This window comes from Dipodomys spectabilis, unplaced genomic scaffold (genome assembly GCF_019054845.1).
Source record: "Dipodomys spectabilis isolate Male_0828 unplaced genomic scaffold, ASM1905484v1 ptg000002l, whole genome shotgun sequence".
Lineage (NCBI taxonomy): Eukaryota > Metazoa > Chordata > Mammalia > Rodentia > Heteromyidae > Dipodomys > Dipodomys spectabilis.
Window position 1 is genome coordinate 19352592 of NW_024870679.1, and position 22797 is coordinate 19375388.

The 22797-nt window shown below is 42.7% G+C and overlaps 1 protein-coding gene across 1 annotated transcript in view; it reads left to right on the forward strand.

The window, feature by feature from the left end:
* The first annotated feature begins 2129 nt into the window (after nt 1-2129).
* Nucleotides 2130-22797, forward strand: part of Notch2 (notch receptor 2) — a 147375-nt gene continuing 126707 nt past the window's right edge. Inside the window, 1 exon segment of the mRNA XM_042675185.1 lies at nt 2130-2478. Within this exon segment, the coding sequence (XP_042531119.1) occupies nt 2406-2478 (73 nt within the window). The 5' untranslated portion in view covers nt 2130-2405.

Below are 22797 nucleotides of genomic sequence, written 5' to 3' on the forward strand. Positions count from 1 at the left end.
GATGAAATTCTTACCTTCTGCTTCGGGGTCATATGCTGATTTCTGCTGTCTGTATGTCTCTCTGCCAGGCACTCTCTCTGCCTGGATTAGGTTACAATAAATGTGATTTGAGAGGGCACAGAAAAGGTGGAACAAAGTGTGAAGAAACACAACAGGAATACTCACTAGACATACATCTTTTAGGTGGGGATGGGAGAGAAAAACTAGGAGAGTGCTAGGGAAGGGGAGACACGGTTCAGAAAGAATTGTACTCATGACCCGACTCGCAACTGTAACCCCTCTACAATAATACATATATATGATACATATATATATGCTAGATATACATACATACATACATATATATATATATATATATATATATGCAAACGAAATGTGAAAGTTAGGTGCTGTACTTAAAATCCTAGCTAATCAGGAGGCTGAGGATCATGGTTGGAGGCCAGCCCAAGCAGGAATGTCCATGAGACTCTTATCTCCAATGAACCAGTGAAAAGTCAGAAGTGGCTCAAGTGGTAGATCACCAGTCTCTTGGATGTGTCTGTCTGGGCTGGCATCCATCTTCAGATCTCAGACTTTTGGGTATCTAGGATTATAGGAGTGAGCCACCAGAGTCCAGCTGAATATACTTTAATAGTGACAAATCTGATCTCTACAAGTGAATTATAACATTTCTATATGGCAACTCAGGAAGAGCTATCTTTAATGAGTCAAGATCAGACTGGTAACAGTCCAGCAATAAACCTGGTGCCATTGATCTTGATTACATGATTTTTGAAAACTTTCTTAAACTTTCTACTACATTCAGTATAGCACTTGCTTATCTTGCGTGCTGATTAGATCCTAGCCTTGTACTCACACTCACTTGCATTGGTTGTAATGATGCATTCTCCTTTAACATTTATTGTGCATTTGACACTAGGTGAAGAAGGCTAAGGTCCTTTCTTATACTTTATCTAGTTGGGCAGATGCAAACAGTCCTGTGTGAAAAGTAGCATTGGGGTGAGATAAAGAAGTACAGTGGAGAGGGCTATTAGGGTTGAGAATTCGCTACAGTGTTGGCAAAGCATTTTTAGGACTGAAGGATGCATCATGACTGGAAGTTCATCAAGAGGAGGAGAGAAGGGGACCCTTAGAGTCACTGTATGCCCAGAGAACAGAAGGTACAGAGTCTGAAATGGAAGACTTGTTTTCTGCAACCGATTTCTTTTTACTATCCTCTTGTTTTCAACTTGTATCCTTATTGATATATACTTTCAATTACTGCATTAAATTTTATTTTACTTTGTTATTTTGTGCCAGTACTGGGACTTGAACTCAGGACCTGCAACTTTAACTTGGTCTTTTTTCCCCCCTCTCTCAAGGCTGGTTCTCGACCACTTCAGCTTACACCTCCACTTCTAGATTTTTGTTTTGGTTGGTTTTACTGGCTAATTGGAGATAAGAGTCTCACAAGATTCTTTTTTTGGTCCGGGCTGGCTTTGGACTGTCTTCTTCAGATCTCAGACTTCTGAGTAGGGTAGGATTACAGGCGTGAGCCTCCTGTCCCTGACACAGTTCATTTTTACAAATATTGCATACATTATTCATGATTCCTCTGTCCCTTTTTACTAAGCGAACTGATGAATGAATGAATGAATGAATGGTGACAGGGGTTGAAATGCACCCTGGCGCCTCTGCCCCCATTTCCTTCTCTGACAGCCCCGGGGTCTCCTCTCCGCATTCCTCCAGAGAGCAGGGGAGCAAGGGCCGGCGGGTGCGTGGGGGGCAGGAGGTCCGCCCCTCAGTGCCAGGTCACCGTCCGGTCGACCCCGGGGTCCGATGCTCCGAGCCCCTTCACCCGCCCGCGCTCCCTCCCCCCGCCCCGGGATGCTCGGCGCAGCCGACGCTCGCTCGGCGCTGACCCGGCTCCGCGCGTGGGGGAGGACGAAGGGAGGACCACGGGAGGACCTCGCAGTAGATCCCTCCGCGCGGAGCCCGGCCGGCGCTTCTTCCTGCGGGAAACCCCTGGGTGCCCCAGGCGCGAGGCCGGGCTGTGGCGGCCAGGGGGGCGTGGCCTCGCGGTGGGAGGACGGCCGCGGCAGGGGGCGTGGCCTCGCGGTGGGAGGAGGCGGCAGGGGCGGAAGGACACACGAGGCTGAGTCGCTGCACCGCGAAGAAAGTTTCAGCCAAACTTCGGGCGGCGGCTGAGGCGGTGCCGGGGAGCGGCTGACTCGTGGGTTTGGGGCGCCGCCGACGCATTCAAACTCGAGCTGCGGAACGTAGCGCGTGGCCGTGAGCTGAAGCACCCGGAGGAGGAGCGGACAGAGCGGGAGGGTTGGGGGGACCCCGGGTTGGGACCCCCCTCCTCATGTGGATCTGCCCCGGCGGCGGCGGCGGCGGCGACGCTGGAGGAGGCGACCGAGAAGATGCCCGCGCTGCGCCCCGCTCCGCTGTGGGCGCTGCTGGCGCTGTGTCTGTGCCGCGCCGACCCCGCGCGTGGTGAGTGTCGGGCCGGGGTGTGTGTGGGGGGCTCCGTCCCCTCGCTTCGCCCGGCTCCCCCTCGCTTCGCCCCGGCCACCTGAGGCGACCGTTCGGCCGCCCGCGGTCCTCGGTCCGCCGCCCGCGCCGAGTGTGTGTGGGGCCCGGGTCGCGGCGGGCCGCCCCCCGCCCCCCGCCCCGGGCTGCCCGCCGCTCCTGCGCGCTCCGCCCCGGCCCCCCGAGCGAGGCCGCGCTGCGCGCCTCTGGCGGTCGCCGCCTTGGGCGGCGGGGGTGGGGGGGGGACACAGGCGGCGGGGGCCCCGGGGGTCCCGCGTGGGCTGGGTCGGAGCGGGGGGAATCGGCGGGGAGATCTGGAGCGCTGAGGGCCGGCGTGGAGGAGACGTGGGGGGGGGCGGCCCCGCAGCCAAGCCACGCGCGGCCGTGCCCGAGGAAGCGGGAGGGTGGTGCGGCTCGCTGGGTTTGGTCGGGCGGGGGCCGGGGTCCTGACACACCCCCCCCTCCCGGGGCCCCGAGGGCCGGAGGGGGGTCCCGAGGAGTCCGTGGGTGTGTGAGGAGAGAGTCGGGCGTGGGGCCCGCGGCTTCGGGAGGTGGAGGCAGGGGTGGGTGGGGGAACTGGTGTGGCCGCTTGCTGGGCCAGCCACATGATTGAAAACATCTCGACTGCTGTTATTCTTTCCGAGGCGCGGAGCCGGGCTGCTGTTCCAGGCTGTGTCCAGACCCAGGAATGTGGTGTGACGATCACCAACTCCTCCGACCTGGCGGCAGCTTTTTTTTTTTTTTTTGGCTGCTCTTTTGGCATGGATGGGGGTGGGGCTGGGCCCTGCGAGGAAAAGTAGATCTGTGGATTCCGAAGGTTTGCTTTAGAAAGCTCTCTTTATGGTTAGAGAGCCCTCAGGATCTGTGTAACACGTTGTAAGCAAGTTAAGGAAATCGAATCACGAATCATGATTTATCCACTCCATCCACACTTGTAGAGTCTAGGCGTCCCCCCCCACCCCCCCCCATGTTTAGTGGAAAGAGCTTACTTGGGATTTGGGAGCGCTGCTATGTAATCCTGGATTCAAAACTTGCTATATGAACCCACCAATAAAATGCGTGGGTTAATTAGTAGGATAAATTGTAGAATGTATATTAAGTCCATGGCACTTTTCGAAAGGTGTTCAGAAAGTTCTTTCAGAGAAGAGGCTGTGTGTTATTCTTTCGGAACCCTGAGCTTCCAGTGGAATTGTGTCTTCTGCATGTTGGTTGAATTGAAAGGTGCCCCTTTTTTGCAGGAAGATGTTACTTTTACAAAGACAGAAAAGTGAAAAAAAAAACCTAGTACATCAATCTCAGCTCTTTCCCAAGAAAATGAGCGTCAGAAAAATATGGTCTTTGTTCACTGTTAATAGGCAGCTGGCTTGACAATCACAGATGTTTAAATGGGAACTGGGTTATTTATCACCTGAAAACAGTACTGATTTGTTCAGTACCAGCCACATACTTCTTGGAAAGTTCAACTTTTATATACTGCTAGGTTCCTAACAATTTCAGTCAGAAGTGGGTCAAGAAGCAGTGTCTTGATGAAGCAAAATTGCCTTTTCTGAAATACTTAATAAAAACATATGGTATTTTTGTCTTTTTTTTTAGTTTAACAAGTTAAAGTTGTTTTATTTAGCAAATTAGTTTCCATGACCCATAGTTTTCTCACTAGGACTAAAATCTTAAACTATTTTAGAGGATTGTAGGAAATAATGAACATGTTTGTAAGGTTATTTGCTAAAAGTGTTAAGACTAGTGTGAGAAACAGGATGACTAGCAAGGAGGACTTCCTTCATTGTCAGTGTCCAGAGCATGGAACTTCTTCATACTTAGGCTCTGCTGATAGACTGCTACTGCTGAACAGCTTTCAAGGGAATCAGGCTGAGTGGCTAAGGATAGGATTTACATAAGTCAATTCTTAAACAGATATTCTAAGCTATTGTAATAGAAGAGATTAAAAAGTCTGTTTCTTGGTACAAATTTTATATCTTCCCAGAGTCCAGAGTGAATCCTCTTCATTTATTATGATTGTGTTTTGCCTAGGTACCAATTATAACACACCTTACCAAACATTTGAATGTTAATGTGCTTGGCTTGTGGCCAACTGTTAATTTAAACATCACCAAGTTCCTAAGGCAAAAAGCTGTCACCCATCTGTCTGGCTTTCTAAACAGGTATCCAGGACCACCCTGTGTTCCTTGTTTTCCTTTGCTTTGTAATGGGAAGTTTTTTCTATTTTTGCTGTGTCCCAGATCATCTCTCTACAGAATTCTTCTATTTCTTTACACACACACACACACACACACACACACACACACACACACACACACACACACACACACACACACACACACACACACACACACACACACACACACACACACACACACACAGAGTTGTTTTTAGGTGGAGATAAAATTTTCCCTAAAACTATGGTCCCTTTTTCTTTCTGTATTATTGTTTATTCTCTTTTTGGAGGGATTTGAAAAGTAATTATTTGTAGTCTCCTTTGTCCCCCCTGTGTTTTGATTTAAAAAAAAATTAGTCATTTCTTGCTGGCAACCCTATTTCCATACTGTGGCTTCTGAAGGTTTCTTAGGTCAAAGAGGATCAAAGTTTGGTTTGCCCGAATTGTCTTTGCTGACTTCAGGACCTTTAAAGAATGTCTAAATTCGCTGGCTATGCTCTAATGCTTCAGAGAAACCTTATAATACATTTTAAAAATATCACACCCACAGAAATTCTGTTTTGCCCACACAATTTGCATTGATTGAGTTCCCACTCTCTGCTGCCATTCCTAGCGATTCTGTTCCCTAGTCCGTCAGTGGTAGAACCAATGTGTTCTGGCTGCATCAGAGTCATCGGAGTGACCCTGGGCACTCAGCACCCGGGGATTCTGATAGAGTGGGCTGGGGCTTCTGTATTTTTAAAAAAAGTTTATAAGTGATTTTCATAAAGCAATCTCTTTGGAACTCCAAGTTAATTCCATTTATCTGCCTTCAGGTGATATATGGGACCATTGCTTGTAGATTTTAATAATTTCCATAATGAACCAGCCATTCTGGCGTTTAGTTCTTAAGTAATTTAGAAATGGCTAAAATAAAAGCTATAGAATATAATGTCATTTTGTTCATCTGGTCACAGTGTGTCTCCATCATCTCTTTAGAAGGGCTTTTGATATGACCTATTTTATATTTTTCCTGTCCTTTTCAAACTCTTCTCTTCCTGGCTTCATTTTCTCTGTAAATTACTTGAAACCAAAAGATTTTCATTCTTACTCTACTTTTTTTCTTTGTCACTCTTATTTTGGAAAGACCAGAATTCTCCTCTAGGTCTATTACTAATTGGCATGGTTCCCATGTACAATAGGTCCCGTTTCCAGCCTCCATTTTCTCATGTACTTTGGCTAAGGTCACAGCCCATTAGAGTTGAGACTAGAGTTTCTTGTCTGTGGTCCTCAGGTTCACGGCCTCATCTGGTCTCCACACTGCTTCCATACAAATGAGCTCATGTACCTAAAACAGAACATCCTCAAGTATGTATTGTTAATGTGTACTTGAGGAAACCAATTGTCTCTTTTCATTTATATATTTGTTCTAATACTCCTGTACCTGGCATACTGCTTTGGCATCTGGTAATCACTTTACATATTTGTTAAGTTGAACTATTACTTTTAGTCATTTTCTTATTCTGGACTACTATAGTACTCCTGAACAGTTTTTAAATAGTAACTGCAATTTATTTCTTACCTTTCGTTTGGGGGAAAAACCAATTTTTCCCCTTCCCCAGATGTTTTATTTAAGCTTGTCATTTTGACTTGTTGAGTTTTCTCTGTCCTCCCTCCCTCCCTCCTCCCCTTCCTTTCTCCCTCCCTCCCTCCCTCCCTCCTTCCTTCCTTTCTTCCTTCCTCTTCCTCTTCCTCTCTCTTACTTCCTTCTGCTATTTGTAAAGGTCACTTTGACTTTGGAATCTGACTTCAAAGCCCTGGTATTTACCCCCTGCCTTCACTTTGCTGCTGCTTCCTGTACCATAGGCCAACGATTTTATTTTTTTCAGTTACCTTAGTATAATTTAGTCATTTGGAATAGTGGTTTCTTTTATCTCAATGGCAACTAGGTTTATGTTTTGATGATCTTTTTGAAATTTCTTATCTTAAGCTGGATATTACAAACTTGATGTAGGCTAAGAGATCTAGGCAATGCACTTGAGATAGTCACATGGTATGTGAGATTTCTCTGCAACAAGACATTGTTGTTTTGTTTTGTTTTGCCAGTCCTGGGGCTTGAACTCAGGGTCTGGGCACTGTCCCTGAGCCTCTTTGCGCTCAAGGCTAGCACTGTACCAGTTGAGCCACAGTGCCACTTTCAGCTTTTTTGAGTCATTTATTGGAGATGAGAGTCTCACAGGGACTTTTCTGCCTGGGCTGGCTTTGAACTGGGCTGGCTTTAAACCGTAATTCTCAGATCTCAGCCTCCTGAGTAACTAGGATTACAGGCCTGAGCCACGGGCACCTGACAAGATCTCCCTTTGTAACTGAGACTATCCTTAAGCACAGGATCCACTTTCCTCAGCCTCTCTAGTGCTGGGATTATAGGCATGTGCCACTCACTATGCCTGGCTTTATACTGTTCTTTTTTTTTTTTTATATTTATTTATTTATTTAGGGTCTGGTCATGGGGCCTGAACTCTGGGCCTGGGCACTGTCCCTCAGCTCTTCAGCTCAAGGCTAGCACTCTACCACTTGAGCCATAGCACCACTTCCGGCTTTTTTTTTCTCCTGCTTATGTGGTGCTGAGGAATTGAACCCAGGGCCTCATGCATGCAAGGCAAGTGCTCTAGCACTGAGCCACCCTCCCAGCCCCCTGTTCTTTTTTATTACTTAATGAATGATTGAAACTTTTCACTTTGTAGTCTCATGGAGTGGCAAGGAGCTTTTAAAATTCAGCAGGTCATGAATGGCTCATTCCTGCATTTTAAGCCACTCAGGAGGTTGAGATCTGAGGATCACAGTTTGAAGCCAGTGAGGACAGGAAAATCTGTGAGACTCTTATCGCTAGTAAATCACTAAAAAGCCAGAAGTGGAGCTCTGACTCTAGTGGTAGATTGCCAACTTTGAATGGAAATGCCCTGAATTCAAGCCCCAGTACATGTGTGCATGCATACACACACACACACACACACACACACACACACACACACACACACACGACTGATGTTTGTGTAATGTTGCTCTTTGGCAGAAGTGTTTTTTCCCCATAAGAGTGCCACCTGAGGTGCCAGGATGGCTGGAACTTGCACTGTCATTTTAGTGTCCAGTAAGGAAAGCTTGCTTCATCCCTTGTGAATGCTGCTTGCTTTGAAGTCATCTGTTTTGTTCACTCAAGAACGGACACAAGAATGCAGGCCTGATGGCAGAGATGATCCTCAGATCATCTCTGAAAAGATGCAAAGTCCCTCATTTCATCCAGTCCTGCTTTTGGGGGATTGGGTGATTGCAGTGGATAGAATGAAGACGAAGGACTCTAAGGCCCCTGAGAACAGAACAAAACTGTTGGAACCCAGGATAACTTTTACAAAGACACTTGGTATTACTGTCTTTGGGACAAGGAAGGTGGCTTCAGATGTGAAAGTTTTGCTTCTAGGCTTAGTCTGGACAAATTCCTCGTGTTCTCTGGTAGGAGTGTGCTTTCTGTTAATCTGCCCCCTCCAACCCTCTTCTAGAGGGCAATTTTAGCTGTGTGTTGAAAATATTTTGTAGTCTTAAAAGAAGAGGAAAAACAAAACCATATGGTGGTGGCTCATGCCTGTAATCCTAGCTGCTTGGGAGACTGAGATTTGAGGATCTCAAAGCTAGTCTAGGCAGATAAATCTGAGAGACTATTATCATCTATTAAGCCAGCAAAAGCCAGAAGTGGAGGTGTGGCTCAAGTGGGAGAGCACTAGTCTTGAGTGAAGAAGCTGAGAGCACCAGGACCCTGAATTCAAGCTTTCCCCCCAAAACACATACATACGCATTAAAAAAAAATAGACTGGGTGCTGGTGGATCACACCTATACTCTTTGCTACTCAGGAGGCTGAGAGCTGAGGATCGAGGTTCAAAACCAGCTTGGGCAGGAAAGTTCATGTGACTCTTCTTTCCAGTTAGCCATCAGCAAGCTAGAAGTGGCACTGTGGCTCAAGTGGTAGAGTACTAGCCTTGAGGAAAAAGAAGCTTAGGGACAGTGCCCAGGTCTTGAGTTCAAGCCCCGGACTGGCAAAAACAACAACAAACCAAACCAAAACATATATAAAAAGAATGAAACTAAGAAAGCAAGTCCAAATGTTAAGAGTCATGTGAGCAAAGACAAGCATTACCGTATTGGTTAATTGGTTATGTAAATAAGTACAGTTTTGCATAATTCTCTGATGGGATTTCTAACTGTTGGTTGTCAGATTGACCATCTTTGCTCTGCCATCTTCCTGGTGGGCAGGGATTGTGTCATGCTGGCACATTTAATGTGTGCTTCTTATGTCAGAGGGAGGCAGAGTATTCTGATCTTGAGGTGGATGGGAAACATTGGGCAATTTGAAGGTGTGATTCTGCCCACAGGAGCTGACGTCATCTTGGTGACAAGACAGATGGGCACATAGGAATATGAAGAAGACATTTATCACTTACCTTCACTCTTTAGAGCAGTTCCCCACAGTCTGGGTAACCAGGAGCTGTAGAATTTTGGGGAGTGATGAACTCAAGGTCCTGACACCACCAGAGAACTGCAACCCTAGCTCACCCTTCTGGGCTTCTCTACTGTTAGGCACTTTCAGCCATTTTCCTCTTTTTCTGTTGTAATTTAGAAGTAGCAAAACTTGACTGGGGGGGGGGGAGGTGGAACAACAACAAAGACTGCTTTGTCCAGTAGAGGTATAAATACACATTTAGCAAATGTTATGGTGTTTATTGCTGGGATATGGCCAGGCAGAGAGCTGTGTCCTCAGTCCTGGATGGCAGGAGGATCTAGGGCAAGTTAAGGTGGAACCATGTTCTTTGGAAGACCCAGTTGTCTGTGGCAGGGCTGAGGAAACTCCACATGCAGGAGGCAATGACTGAATATAGGACAGACACACCCAGAGTGGTTGCCTGGTGGCATTGATTAATCACACTTCTGTACTTGCCTTGGCAAAACCCTGTCCTACCAGCTTTTCAAATGCTTGTGCATTACCAGATATGATTGAACAAGCTCTTGGGTGTCCTGATACCATCCCTTGCCCTGGTTGAATGGCAGGCCAATTACCATGGCCGTTGGTGGTGCCTTTGGTCTTCCTGTCAGGAAATAGGGGCCTGGGTCTGTTCTCCCATTGAACTGAAGCATACATAGGCAAACCCTGGAGACTTATCCAGGGCAGTTTCTAGTCTCCAAATTGGTTCCTTTTGCCACTTATTGGCAGACAAGCAGTAACTCTGGGCTCTTTAGTTGATCAGCCAGATACCATGCCAAGATGGACTCATTTGCCACACAAAGACAGGTTGGGTCTGTGGTGTTGCAGAACCTGTTTCTGGGTTAAGAGTAGTTCTCCCACCCATATATGTTTATTTGTATGAAGTCTTGTGAAGTAAGGAAAACATGGTAGTATTTTGATTGGAGTCAGATATTTTTTCCTTAATAATATGTCTTCATTTAACAAATAGCATCCCTTTAAAATATAACTTTACCGACTGAATAAGGTGTTAAGCAAGAAGTTGTGGTTACATTCTAAAGTATACTGCCTTGTTTGAAGGCAGGAGTAATTTTTTTTATTAGCTTACATTAGTGATACAGAGAGGGAATTCATTGTTACATTTTCACATATGTTTACAGTATGTGTCAATTGACCTCACCCCTCACAGGTGCATTTAAAAATTGGTGGTGGTGCCAGGCACCGGTGGTTCACGCCTGTAATCCTAGCTACTCAGGAGGCTGAGATCTGAGTATCAAGGTTCAAAGCCACCCCAGGCAGAAAAGTCTGTGAAACTCTTATCTCCAACAAACCACCAGAAAACCGGAAGTGGCGCTGTAGCTCAAGTGGTAGAGCCTTAGCATTGAGCTGAAGAGCTGAGGGACAGCACTCAGGCCCAGAGTTCAAGCCCCTCGACTGACAAAAAAAAAAAAAAAAAAATTGGTGGTGGTGTAGTGTTTACTCCTCCTCCAACCTCTTCCTCCTGCCTCTTCTTCCTTCTTTCACTCCTCCTCCATTTTCCCTTCCTCCTTTTTTTTCTTTTCTTCTTTCTTCTGCCAGTAGTAGAGCTTGAACTCAGGGCCTGGGCACTGTCCCTAAGTTTTTTTTGATCAATGCTAGTCATAGCTCTACTTCTGTCTTTTTTTGGTGGTTAATTGGAAATTAGAGTCTCACTGACTTTCCTGCTTGGGCTGCCTTTGTACCTTGCTCTGTAGATCTCAGCCTCCTGAATAACCACCCTCACCTGGCTACTTCCTGCATTTTGGTGGTTAATTGGAGTTAAGAGCCTCATAGTCTTTCCTGCCTAGGCTTCAAACATGATCCTCAGATCTCGACCTCCTGAGTAGCCAGGATTACAGGTGTGAGGCAAAGTGCCTGTAGTTACTTTTTCCCCCTCCCTTCAGATGTGTTTGTTTAGAAAGTGTCAGATCTGATTGAAGTTTGAGGAAATATATATTTTTATTATTAGTTTCTATGTGCTTTCCTTTGATATGAATGTCTATTCATTTGCTAGCTCTGTTAATTGGATACATTAAGGTTTTTTACTTTATTACAACATTGAAAACACTTTCCTAGTCTTTATGAGAATTTTTAAACAAGAGTATGCTATGAGTTATGTAAGTCTTTGTCATTTTATTACTATTTGAAGCCAAACAATTTAGTTAGAGTGACTCAGCTACCTTATACTTTCTAAGACATTTAAGAAAAATAGTTGTCACTAAAAACAAACATTGTAACAGTTCCAGGTAGGTTTATATAGCAACAGAATTATTTCTTGTGTTTACACATAATTAATTCTTTATGCCTTGCTGACTTTCTCTGGCATCTTTACAAGATTTTTTTAAATGTGTATGAGACTGAAAAATCAGTGTTTGCAAAAAATCTAGAAAAGTATATGAAAAATATAGTTATACACCTGTTAGTATTTTTGAATATATATAGATATATATATAGATAGCTAGATAGATTTTTTTCTACCCTGAGATTTTAAAAAAGTCATTAATTTACATACAGTTTTCTCATTATTTTTGATGTTTATAAATATTTTTTCATATTTTAAGTTTTTTTCAAAAATGAAATTTAATGGTTAAATTATATTTGATACATATTATATATTATAGATAATCATATTATATATCTATCCCATCGGGGGCTTGAATTTAGGGCCTGGGCATTGTTCCTGAGCATCTTTTGCTCAAGTCTAGTGCTCGACCACTTGAGCCACAGCACTACTTCTATCCTTTTCTGAGTAGTTTATTGGAGATAAGAGTCTCATGGACTTTCCTGTCCAGGCTGGCTTCAAACTGTGATCCTCAGATCTCATCTTCCTGAGTAGCTAGAATTTCAGGTGTGAGCCACCAGTGACCTGTGATTAAAATAATATTCTAATTAATAGATTTACCTTGTCTTTGACCGTTCTCCTTTGGTTGCATATTTGGTTGTTTCTAGATTCTCCCATGTAAATGTTTTTATCTTCATACAGAAAGGAATTTCCCTCTTTAGGGTTTTCCCAATAAGCTAGATTTCCAGAAGAGAAATTACTAAATCAATAGAGTGATGTTTAAAAGCTGGGAAAAAATATTTTAAGACAAAACAAAATGGGAAAACATAAAATTAACATCTTTGATAAATCCCATCAGCTCCAACCCAAACAGAATTTTAACACATTCCTGGTAGGTTCTGCCCCTCCTCCGTATTAGTTTAATTGAGATCTTTTTTTTTGTTGGTCGTGGGGCTTGAACTCTGGGCTTGGGCTCTGCCCTTGTGCTCTTCAGCTCAAGGCAAGTGCTCTACCGCTTGAGCCAGAGCGCCATTTCTGGTTTTCTAGTGGTTTATTGGAGATAAGAGACTCATGGACTTTCCTGCCCAGGCTGGCTTTGAACCGCGATCCTCAGATCTCAGCCTCCTGAGTAGCTAGGATTACAGGCGTGAGCCACCTGCGCCCAGCCAAAAATAATTTTTAAAAGTACAAAAAGTAAATGTGTTAAAATCTCATGTTAAAACCTCAATTAGCCGGGCACTGTCCCTGCACTCTTCAGCTCATTGGAGATAAAAGTCTCACAGACTTTCCTCAGATCTCACCTTCCTGAATTCAAGCCCCAGGACTGGCACCAAAAAGACAGAGAGAGAGAGAGAGAGAGAAAGAGAAAGTATAGTTTCACAGGGTGCATATTCTTTTGCCTTAAGGATACACTATACTTAGCTTTAAACTGAAATCTAGCCTTAATTTCTAGTTTCCATATTGTCATAATGCTGTAGTGAACAGAGCACACTTGTTCATAAATTTTAGTGGAAATATTTATTTTCTAGTACAAACTCCCAGAAGTTTAATTATTTTATACACTTTACCATATTCCTTTTTGTTTACTTTGCTCAAATATACTTCCATGAGCTGAATGAGAGCTGGCCAGTGACCCAGCTATTGGTATCAACTATTTGATAAGTGGTAAAAGTACCTTCAGCTCAGTTTGCTTTGATTACAGTAATACTGCCTTGAGCAAAAAGCAGCTCAGGTACAGTGCCCAGGCCCTGACTTCAAGTCTCAAATGGCAAAAAAAAAAAAAATCCTATCTGACTATTATAAAGCAATTTGCTGTTTGTTATATATATCCAGGAAATATAAATTTACTTTAAAATTGAACAAAAAAGATGTTGGAGGAAAACTGAATTTTGTAGCCAAATTTATGATTTTGGTTGGATGAGACGTAATCTGCTACTGTCTTTTTTCTTGGATAGGCAATATTATTTGTGTGTGCCAGTTCTGGGGCTTGAACCCAGGGCCTGGGTGCTGTTCCTGAGATTTTGTGCTCAAAGCTAGTGCTTCACTACTTGAACCATAGCTCTGCCTTTGCCTTTTTTTTCGGGTGGATGGGGGAGTTCACTGGAGGTTAAGAGTCTTGTGGACTTTCTTTCCTGAGCTGGCTTTGAACCTCAGTCCTCAGATCTCAATCTCCCGAGTAGCTAGGATTACAGGTGTGAGCAATTGGTGCCAAGATTCTTTTTATGAAGCATATAACAACCTGTTGCTGCTACTGATACTTTGTCTGGCATCACCGCTGAATTTGGTATTTTGACCTAATTGATAAGCCTGGACCATGGTCTAGCCAGTCAGTTGAGTCAGACAACAGGTTGACTATGATTCTCTCCCCCTTGCCTCATCAAATCGATTAGTTGTGGGGCCCAGCTCTCTGACGCAGCCTGTTGTTTTGGCACCCCACCGACACCACCTGTTTCTTCCATTTCTCCCTCCAGCCTCCTCTGCTCTCTGCAGTGTGTGCGCTGTGGGTGGAGATCAGTGTTGTTGCTGATGAATGAAGCAATAAAGAAAAATAGATTGCTTTTTTTTTCACCAAGCTCTGTGTTCTTAAGGCTCCCACTGCTTGTGACATTGAGTGCTTGAGCTGAAGCCTTGCACGTCTCAAGTGTTTGGTTCAGAGTAATTTCAGGCAATATGAATGCTTTCTTAAGTACCACTGGAATTTGCTGCGCTGGTTGTTTGCCAGCTATTCCCATATTTAGCATGAAGAAACCTGGGAAATGAGACATTTCTGACCAGCCAAAGAAGGAAACCTCTCTGAAGGACTGCAAGGTTTTTTTTTTTTTTTTTGGTCAGTTGTGGGGCTTGAACTCTGGGCCTGGGCGCTGTCCCTGAACTCTTCAGCCCAAGGCTAGCATAATACCACTTGTGCCACAGTGCCACTTCTGATTTTCTGGTGGTTAATTGGAGATAAGAGTCTTAGGGATGTTCCTGCCCGGACTGGCTTTGGACCAAGATTCTCAGATCTCAGCCTCCTAAGTAGCTACGATTATAGGCGTGAGCCACCAGCCCAGAGCAAGTTTTTTTTTTTTTTTTTTTTAATGAAATAGTTAAGAGAAGACCAGCCAGCTGAAGACTAGCTTGTAGTGAGTATGACAGTGCTAGAGCTTGAACTCAGGATCTGGGTGCTGTCATATAGCTTTTTCTTTTTTCTCCTCACAGCATATGTTGGTTAATTGCATATAAGAGTCACATGGACTTTCCTGTCTGGGTGGCTTTGAAATGCCATCCTCAGATCTTCATATCTTAGCCTCCTAACTAGCTAGGATTATGGGAATGAGCCAGCCAGCTCTCAACCCAATTCTCCACAGTTGAATTATGAATGGGAAAAGAGATGCAATAGTGAATTTCTTTCTCACCCTAAAGTCTGGTACTGTTTCTGGGAGGAAGAGAATGCTTATTTTCCATTGTGCATCAAAAGGTCTCAACTGTACCTGAAGCTGCTTCAAAGTCCAGGCTGGTGGGGGTTTAGTTTCAACTCTCTTTTTGAATTCTTTTTAGATTTTTGGCCTTGTCCTGGTCTGAATTTATTTTGGCCCAGACTTGGTTTCCATCCTACTTCTGGAACCATCAGCCTTCCTGCTGGGCTTAACATTTCTCTGCTTCAACTTTTCCATTTTAAAGATCCAGACAGTATTTGGAAGGCTCTAATACGTACAATTAATGTGAAAATTATTATTTTTGTAAAATAAGCAACTATCCTGAATATAGCTTCCTGTAGTTTATAGAACAAAAACTTGGTTGGAAAGGGAAACTGTGAGGGAGCTAGATGATTGATTTACCAATGTCTATCCCTAAATAATAAATGACAGAACTGGGACTTAAACTTGTGGCTGGATTTTCTTCTATGTCACCTTTTTTTTTTTCTTTTAAGAAAGTTGTTGAACTTTTACTACCTGGCATTCTGTTAGGAGCTTACACGTATCATATTCCCTCATTTAATTCACACAACTATCCTTGGGTGGTAGACCAAGTACTTATCTGGATTGCCCACAGAGTGTAAGCTCATTGACCTTTGGGTGTTGGAGAGAGTCATCCATTAGAGGGGTATAGTCTGGATCCTTATCCCTCAGATTTCATAGTACTTTGTGTACAACAACCTTATGAAATAGGGAAATAGGGAAACTGAGGCTTGTATCATGCTCAGGATTATGCATTTTGTGACGTAGTTGAGATTCAGACCTGTCCCCATAATCCTTGCTCATTCTACTTCATTGCAGACATGTGCTTTGTGTAACATGAATAACTAAAAAAACTAACTTCTCAAAGTATCTTCTTGAAAAGCCAACCTGCTAGGAACCTTTTATATCTTCAGAATAAGAAGTGGTTGGCAGGGCTGGGAAGGTGGCTCAGTGGTAGAGCGCTTGCCTTGCATGCTTGAGGCCCTGGGTTCTATTCCTCAGCACCACATAAGCAGAAAAAAAAAGCCAGAAGTGGCATTGTGGCTCAAGTGGTAGAGTGCTAGCCTTGAACTGAAGAGCTGAGGGACAGTGCCCAGGCCCAGAGTTCAGGCCCCACGACTAGACCCCCCTCCAAAAAAAAAAAGAAGTGGTTGGCTATTAGTTGGTTGATGCACTGATGATCTTTGCCTTCTCACTGTTGATGTATTGACTACCTAGACACACAAACAGAATTTAAAAAAGGAGCTCCCATGAAAGGTGAATGTGTTAAAATTGGCTACAGAGATGAGCTCTTGTAAGGAATGTTCTTGTAGCACTGGTCTAGACTCCCTTAGGCTCTGCTTGGGGTCATTCTTGTTTCTGTTTATAGAGACTTCTCTTTGAGAAGGAATATCAGCTTTTGGAAAAAGGTTAGGATACTTATTAGTCTTGATATAAATTTATTAGTCCTGTTTCTAAAGCTTTCTAGGCCTCAGTGATAATATTCATAACATGAGGATAACAATGTAATTGTTGAGATTGTTATGAAGATTAAAATAATAAGTGTTAGATTCACCAGGTGGTGTCTGGCACATAGTAAATTTGTGTAAGTACTTAGTGGTGTCTTATATCATCACATTGTGGACCAATCTTTATTTTTGTGTGTGTGGGATGTGTGCATGTGTGTAGGGTATGCATGAGTATGTACATGTGTGTGTGTGTGTGTGTGTGTGTGTGTGTGTGTTTGGGTCTGGTCATGGGGCCTGAACTCTGGGCCTGGGCACTGTCCCTCAGTTCTTCAGCTCAAGGCTAGCGCTCTACCACTTGAGCCACAGCACCACTTCTGGCTTTTTTCTTTTTGCTTATGTGGTGCTGAGGAATCGAACCCAGGGCCTCAGGCATGCAAGGCAAGCGCTCTACCACTGAGCCACCTTCCCAGCCCCCATGTGTGTTATTTCTGGGGCTTTAACTCATGTCCTTAAGCTCTCTCTCAGCTTTTCCTGCTAATGGATGGTGTCATAACCACTTGACTCATGCCTCCAGAGCTAGCTTTTTACTGGTTAATTGAAGATAAAAGTCACACACATTTGTTTCAAACCTAGATCCTCAGATCTCAGCCTCTTGAGTAGCTAGGATGACAGGGGTGAGCCACCAGCTGATGACTTGGTCCTTTCTTTAATGGAAAGCAGATGAATGTTGAGGGCCTTTGGTGAGGACATAGGACCTTTACCTTTGCAACATGAAGAGTGTAGTCACTGGTGTCCTGTGACTTGGAAAATTCTGTATTTGTGTATATTCCCTTAATGGACTATATTTGTGTATGTTCCCTTAATGGGATGTACGTCCAAATCTGGAGCAATTTTGTCTTTTCTGCAAATGGCATGACTAGGTATTAAATAATTTTCCCAGCCCTTGTTTTTTTGGATGTTGTGTTTAGTAATATCATGATTTTTCTGAGGTGCAGCTTTGAGAACAGTGTCAGGTCCAATACTTTTGTTCTCAGATTTCCTGTGATGTGACAACTGTCATCACATAGCATCTAGTGTCACATGAGAAATACGAGTATAGGCCAAAGGACCTGATGTCTTAATTACCGTAAGGCAGCTGGTTAGTTATCTGACATTCTGAAATAATAAAGTTATCCCCTCATCTCTCATTACAACCTCAGGGACTCCTGGAATTTGGGGATCTCAGACTGGGGACCCTCTCTTCCCAACTGATCCATCCTTATTTTAAAAGAAGGAAGCCAAGACCTACATAAACAGTGATGGACCAAAGGGTCTAGAGCCAGGTTACAGTCAGTGTCAGAATCTGTGCTTTTGAGTTTTGGTCAAGTGATTTTTCTTCTGGGCTCACTACTCGAATGACGAATCAGGAATGTTGACCCCTGGCTTTTGAGGTCTGGAAAGGGTTTGTGTTAGAGCCAAACGGTGGTGAAGGATTAGCAGGGTTTGGAGGAGGGCAGAGGTGTGGCCATATTGAAAATGTCACTGGCCGTAGAGAGAATATTGCCTCTGAACTCCTTCCGGTCCTTCAGACCTCTTGTTATAAGTTAAGAAAACCCAGCAGGTCTGGTGTCATTAGTGATTCAGAAATGGATTGGCCAGGCCTGGTTGGAGTTGCTTTCTCAGAAAAAGGCTTTATATTTTCACATTTGTTTCCCATGACAGCTTGCTTATCTCAAGTTTTGGCAGCCTTGAACAAATGGTTGTCAGGTTTTGTGCTTTGTTTTGTTTTAAGACAGAGTTCCAACTTCTATTTTTCAGATTTTGTAAGCTGTCCTCTACCTACCACTCCTTTTGCTCCCTCTGTAATTATTTCTAAGGCTTTGTTTTTCTATTGTGGAAGCACGAAAAAAGATTTCCTTTTACAGTCCAAGATACTTATAATTATATGTCAGTACAGTTTACAGAAAATTTAAGTGGGACATGTTATCTCAGATATACCTAAAACACATGAAATATTTTTCTTTTGTTTGAATTTTCCAAAAAAGTAGCTGAAGCTGCTTACTGTAAAGGAGGGGTATATACTGAGCATGGAGAATGTGAATTAGAGATATGTGATTGATACTGTGGAGAGAATGAGGGTGTTCACATTACTCTGTTAACAGAGTGAACCACATGGACAAAAATCTGTTTTCACAAAGCAACTATGGGTACCAATAACTTCCACATCCTGGAGTTTGTCATGTGACATGTAATACATGTTTGAGAAGCTAGGATTTTTAGTTTTTTGTTTTTTAACTTTTAGGGTGGCTATTATTTCTGTTTACAGAAGAGTGGAACTGGCCAACTAGTGGAATTGGCCCCAACTTGAAACTAGAATCATTCTTGCCCAACTCCAAAGCTAACACACTGAGCCACAATAAAGTATATATATTCTGTCTAGTGGAATGCAGCAGTCCCACAGATAACGTGATATTTATTTTATTTTATTTTAGTAGTGGTATTGGGGCTTGAACCCAGGAGGACCTTACAATTTTTTTTTTTAAGCTTTTTTACTCAAGGCTCATGCTGTGCCACTTCAGCCATACTTCCACTTCTGGCTTTTTAGTTGTTAAGTCACACCAAGTTAATCAATAAACTTTAAATTACTAGACAATGGTGATTGTAATCTGAGATAAGAGTCTCATGGACTTTTCTGACTTAGCTGGCTTTGAACTGTGATCCTCAGATCTCAGCCTCCTGAGTGGCTAGAATTGCAGGTGTAAGTTCACTAGCACCCAGAGATAATGTGATTTGGGATTTAATAATATTTTGTGTACTAAAATGGACTTGTTTCATTCTTCTACGCAGTATCTTAACTTTGAATGAACACTTACATGGGAATTTAAGTTTTAAACTTCCATTTAAAAAGTCTAGTTCCCTCTAAATTTTTTGTAGCTAGGAAGAATAGATTTATCATTGTTGCAATCCAAAGAAAGTTGCCCTGTTATTTCTTGACCCCAAAATAAATTTTTCAGTGGATTAAGATCAGGAATGGATGTGTAGCTTTTTGTTTTAATAAGAAAAAATTGAAAAAGGTTGAAAAGTGGTAGTCCAGAGTTGTATTTATGCACAGAAATAGTTTGTGGCAGCATTTTTAATTACAAATAGCTTTGTATTCTCATTGTACTGCAAGGGATGTGGAGAGAACCTATAAAATGATTGGAATGCTTCGACCTCAGAGCAAGGCACGGAGCCAATTACCAAAACTACCCAACACTGACTTAGCCTGGAATTAAATATGGGCACTGTTTCTACACATATCATTACAGAATTTAAAAAAGGCACTATTTTTTTTTTTGCTGTAAAGATACAATACAGTGGGATTACAGTTACATGAGTAAGGTAATGAGTACATTTCCTATTGAGCATTGTTACCCCCTCCTTTGTTTTTCCCCTACTATCCTTTCCTCTCCCCAAAAGGGGCACTTTTGCTCATTCTTTTTTTCTATGAACTTTTTCCTCATTACTGTCTTCTTTGTTACTGAAAACTGGTGGACATCTGTACTAATATGTAAGAGAATTATGTTTGACAGCAATAGATAATCCCAGATGGTTTCTTCTGTTTTGAAATACAGTCCATTCCCCCCCCACTCAGATGTGTGAGTCCTTCTAAACATGCCTGTCTTTTCCCCTAGTGTTTGGTTGAATGGTAAGAGAGAGAATGACAAGTAACATTAAAGATGATAAAAAATAAACAACAGTGTTGGTATTTATTTTACTCATCTTTCAGAATGCCTTTTAGATTTCCTTCCCTACTGTGTTTTGCCTTTTTTAAAAAATGTCAATACTGGGGTTGAACTCAGAGCTTGGTGCTGTCCCTTAGCTTTTATAGGGTTTTCCCTCTCAAGGGTAGAACTCTACAACTTGAGCCACACCTCAACTTCTGGGTTTTTGCTAGTTAATTGGAGATAAGAGTCTTACAGACTTTTCTGCCTGATCTGGCTTTGAACCATGCTCCTCAGATCTTAGTCTCCTGGGTAGCTGGATTACAGGAGTGAGCCACCAGTGCCTGGCTACATTTTGATTTTTACTTTTGCCTCGCTGCTAAGTTTTGGATCCAGGTAGACTTGGCTCTGATTCTTGCCGGCAGGAGAGTATTGGACAAGCCACTAAACATCTCTTAAGTCCTAGTTCATTCATTTATGTAATGGAATAATAGTAATGTCTAAGTGATAAGATTGTTTGCAAAGGCTGGAAATAGTATATTTAATTGTGCTTGCTTGATTGTAGGCACAAAATAGGTATGCAGGTGTGAGGCCTTCAAACGTTAAGCTTTATTAATCTCATAGTCACTCCCCTTTGGAAGAACTAGTCTGGGAATTCTTGTCTTTGGGCCTCTTTGTTTCAGTTGTTTTAGTGACTGCCTTTAAACTGTGCTCCATTGCCAAAGCAAGATTATGGATTACCTAAGGAACAGATTACAAGGCCCATTGTCTAGTAATTTGAAGTTTGTTGATTAACTTGGTGTGACTTAAAAGCTTTTCTAGCTTTTTTTGTCTGTCCATAGCTTGTACACTTTTAGTCTTATAAGTAGTTGATTCATAGAAAATAAATTTAGCATTACAAATAAAACCTGAAGAACACTTATTTGTATTATTATTATTATTATTTCTATCCTTCACCCCATAGTGATCATGGAAATCAGATTGGAAATGTTGGAAGCAGTTGGCTTTTAGCGTTGAGAGAGCTTAACTAATTAGGCATGTGAAATGGCCTATATTGGATTTTTGAGCCAGAGAAGGGTAAGTGGGGGGTTGAGGAGATTATTGCTCCTGCTTATAATTCCTAAGCATAGCTGAGAACAGTGAGGAAATTGTTTTCTTTTTGTAAATTGTTGACATTAGTTACATTAGTGAAATGTAATTTCTGTATCATATATGGGCTGAGAAACAGGTCTTACAGTCTAGTGTATGTTATCTAATTTGAAGCCTGCCTTTGTTTATCATTTGGGCACTGGCTGTTAAGGATGTTCCTAGAATTTTGGACTAGGACTTTTATAAGATAATATTTTATGTTAATGCTTTGCAGTTTATAATCATCATTAGAGACTTGATTTTGTTTGAGCCCCAAATGGACTCTGCTGAGGAGGGAAGGTTAATTATTTAATTAATTAATTTTGTGCTGATTTTAGGACTTGAACTCAGGGCCTGGGGGCTGTCCCTGAGGTTTTTTGCTCAAGGCTAGAGCTCTGCCACTTGAGTCACAGACCTATTTCCAACCTTTTTTTTTTTTTTACTTGTTAATTGAAGATACAAGTTTCATGGACTTTCCTACCTAAGCTGACTTTGAACCACAATCCTCAGATCTCAGTGTTCTGAGTAGCTAGGATTGCAGGCATGAACAACGGATTCCTGGTAAGTTATTTTATTTTTATAGTTGAGAATAATAATATTCAAATAACTTAAAGGAATTTTTCTAGATTGCATGGTTAGTATTTGACAAAGCTAGACCTGGAACCTTGGTCTTGGGTGTTGGATAGGTCTGTCTTAATTATACACACTGCCTCCTCCATAATGCCCTTAAATCTGTATTCTGTTCTCTGGTATGGAGAGATTCTCTTCTGTTTGATTAGCTCTTTCAGTTAGAGCCTGACAACATGAAGCAGAATTGAGGATTTTTTCCCCAGATAGATCAGTTAGCTTTCTTTTCGGTTGTCCTGTGGTTTGAACTCAGGGCCCTGCACTGGCTAGGCAAGTGCTCTCTCATGCTCCTAGCCTTTTATACTGTCACTCATTTTGAATAGACTCTCTCTTTTTGTTGGGAGGGCCTGAGCCATGATTCTCATGTTTACATAATCTGTGTAGCAAGGATCACAAACATATACCACCACACCCAGCTTTTTATTAGTTGAGATAAGGTTTGGCAAACTTTTTGGCAGGGCTGGTTTTGAACCTCATTCCTCTGGATATCAGCTTCCCAAGGAGCTGAGATTATAACTGCATCCAAAGTTATTCTGTGCTTGTGTTGTTAACCTGTTCTCTCTGTTACCTGATCAAGATTGATGATTCAAAGTAAAACAGGCAGGAGAATGTGGATGACTTTAACTAATCATAACTTTCATGTGTCTGATACCTAGTTTGTGATATTGTTCCTCAGCCATTCTTCCTTCTTTCCTTTTCTTTTTTCTTCTTTTCTGTGTGTGTGTGTGTGTGTGTGTGTGTGTGTGTGTGTGCACATGCCCCAGCCAATACTGAAGCTTTTAAACTTGAAGCCTAGTAACTGTCCCTTAGCTTTTTCACTCAGGCTGGTGCTCTACCCACAGTATCCTCTACTTCTGGCTTTCTTTGTGGTTAATTGGAGATAAGAATCTTAGGGATTTTCTTGCCTGGGCTGGCTTTAAATGGTGACCCTCAAAATTCAGCCTCCTGAGTAGCTAGGAATACAGATGTGAACTATTGGTACCTGACTCATCAGCCGTTCT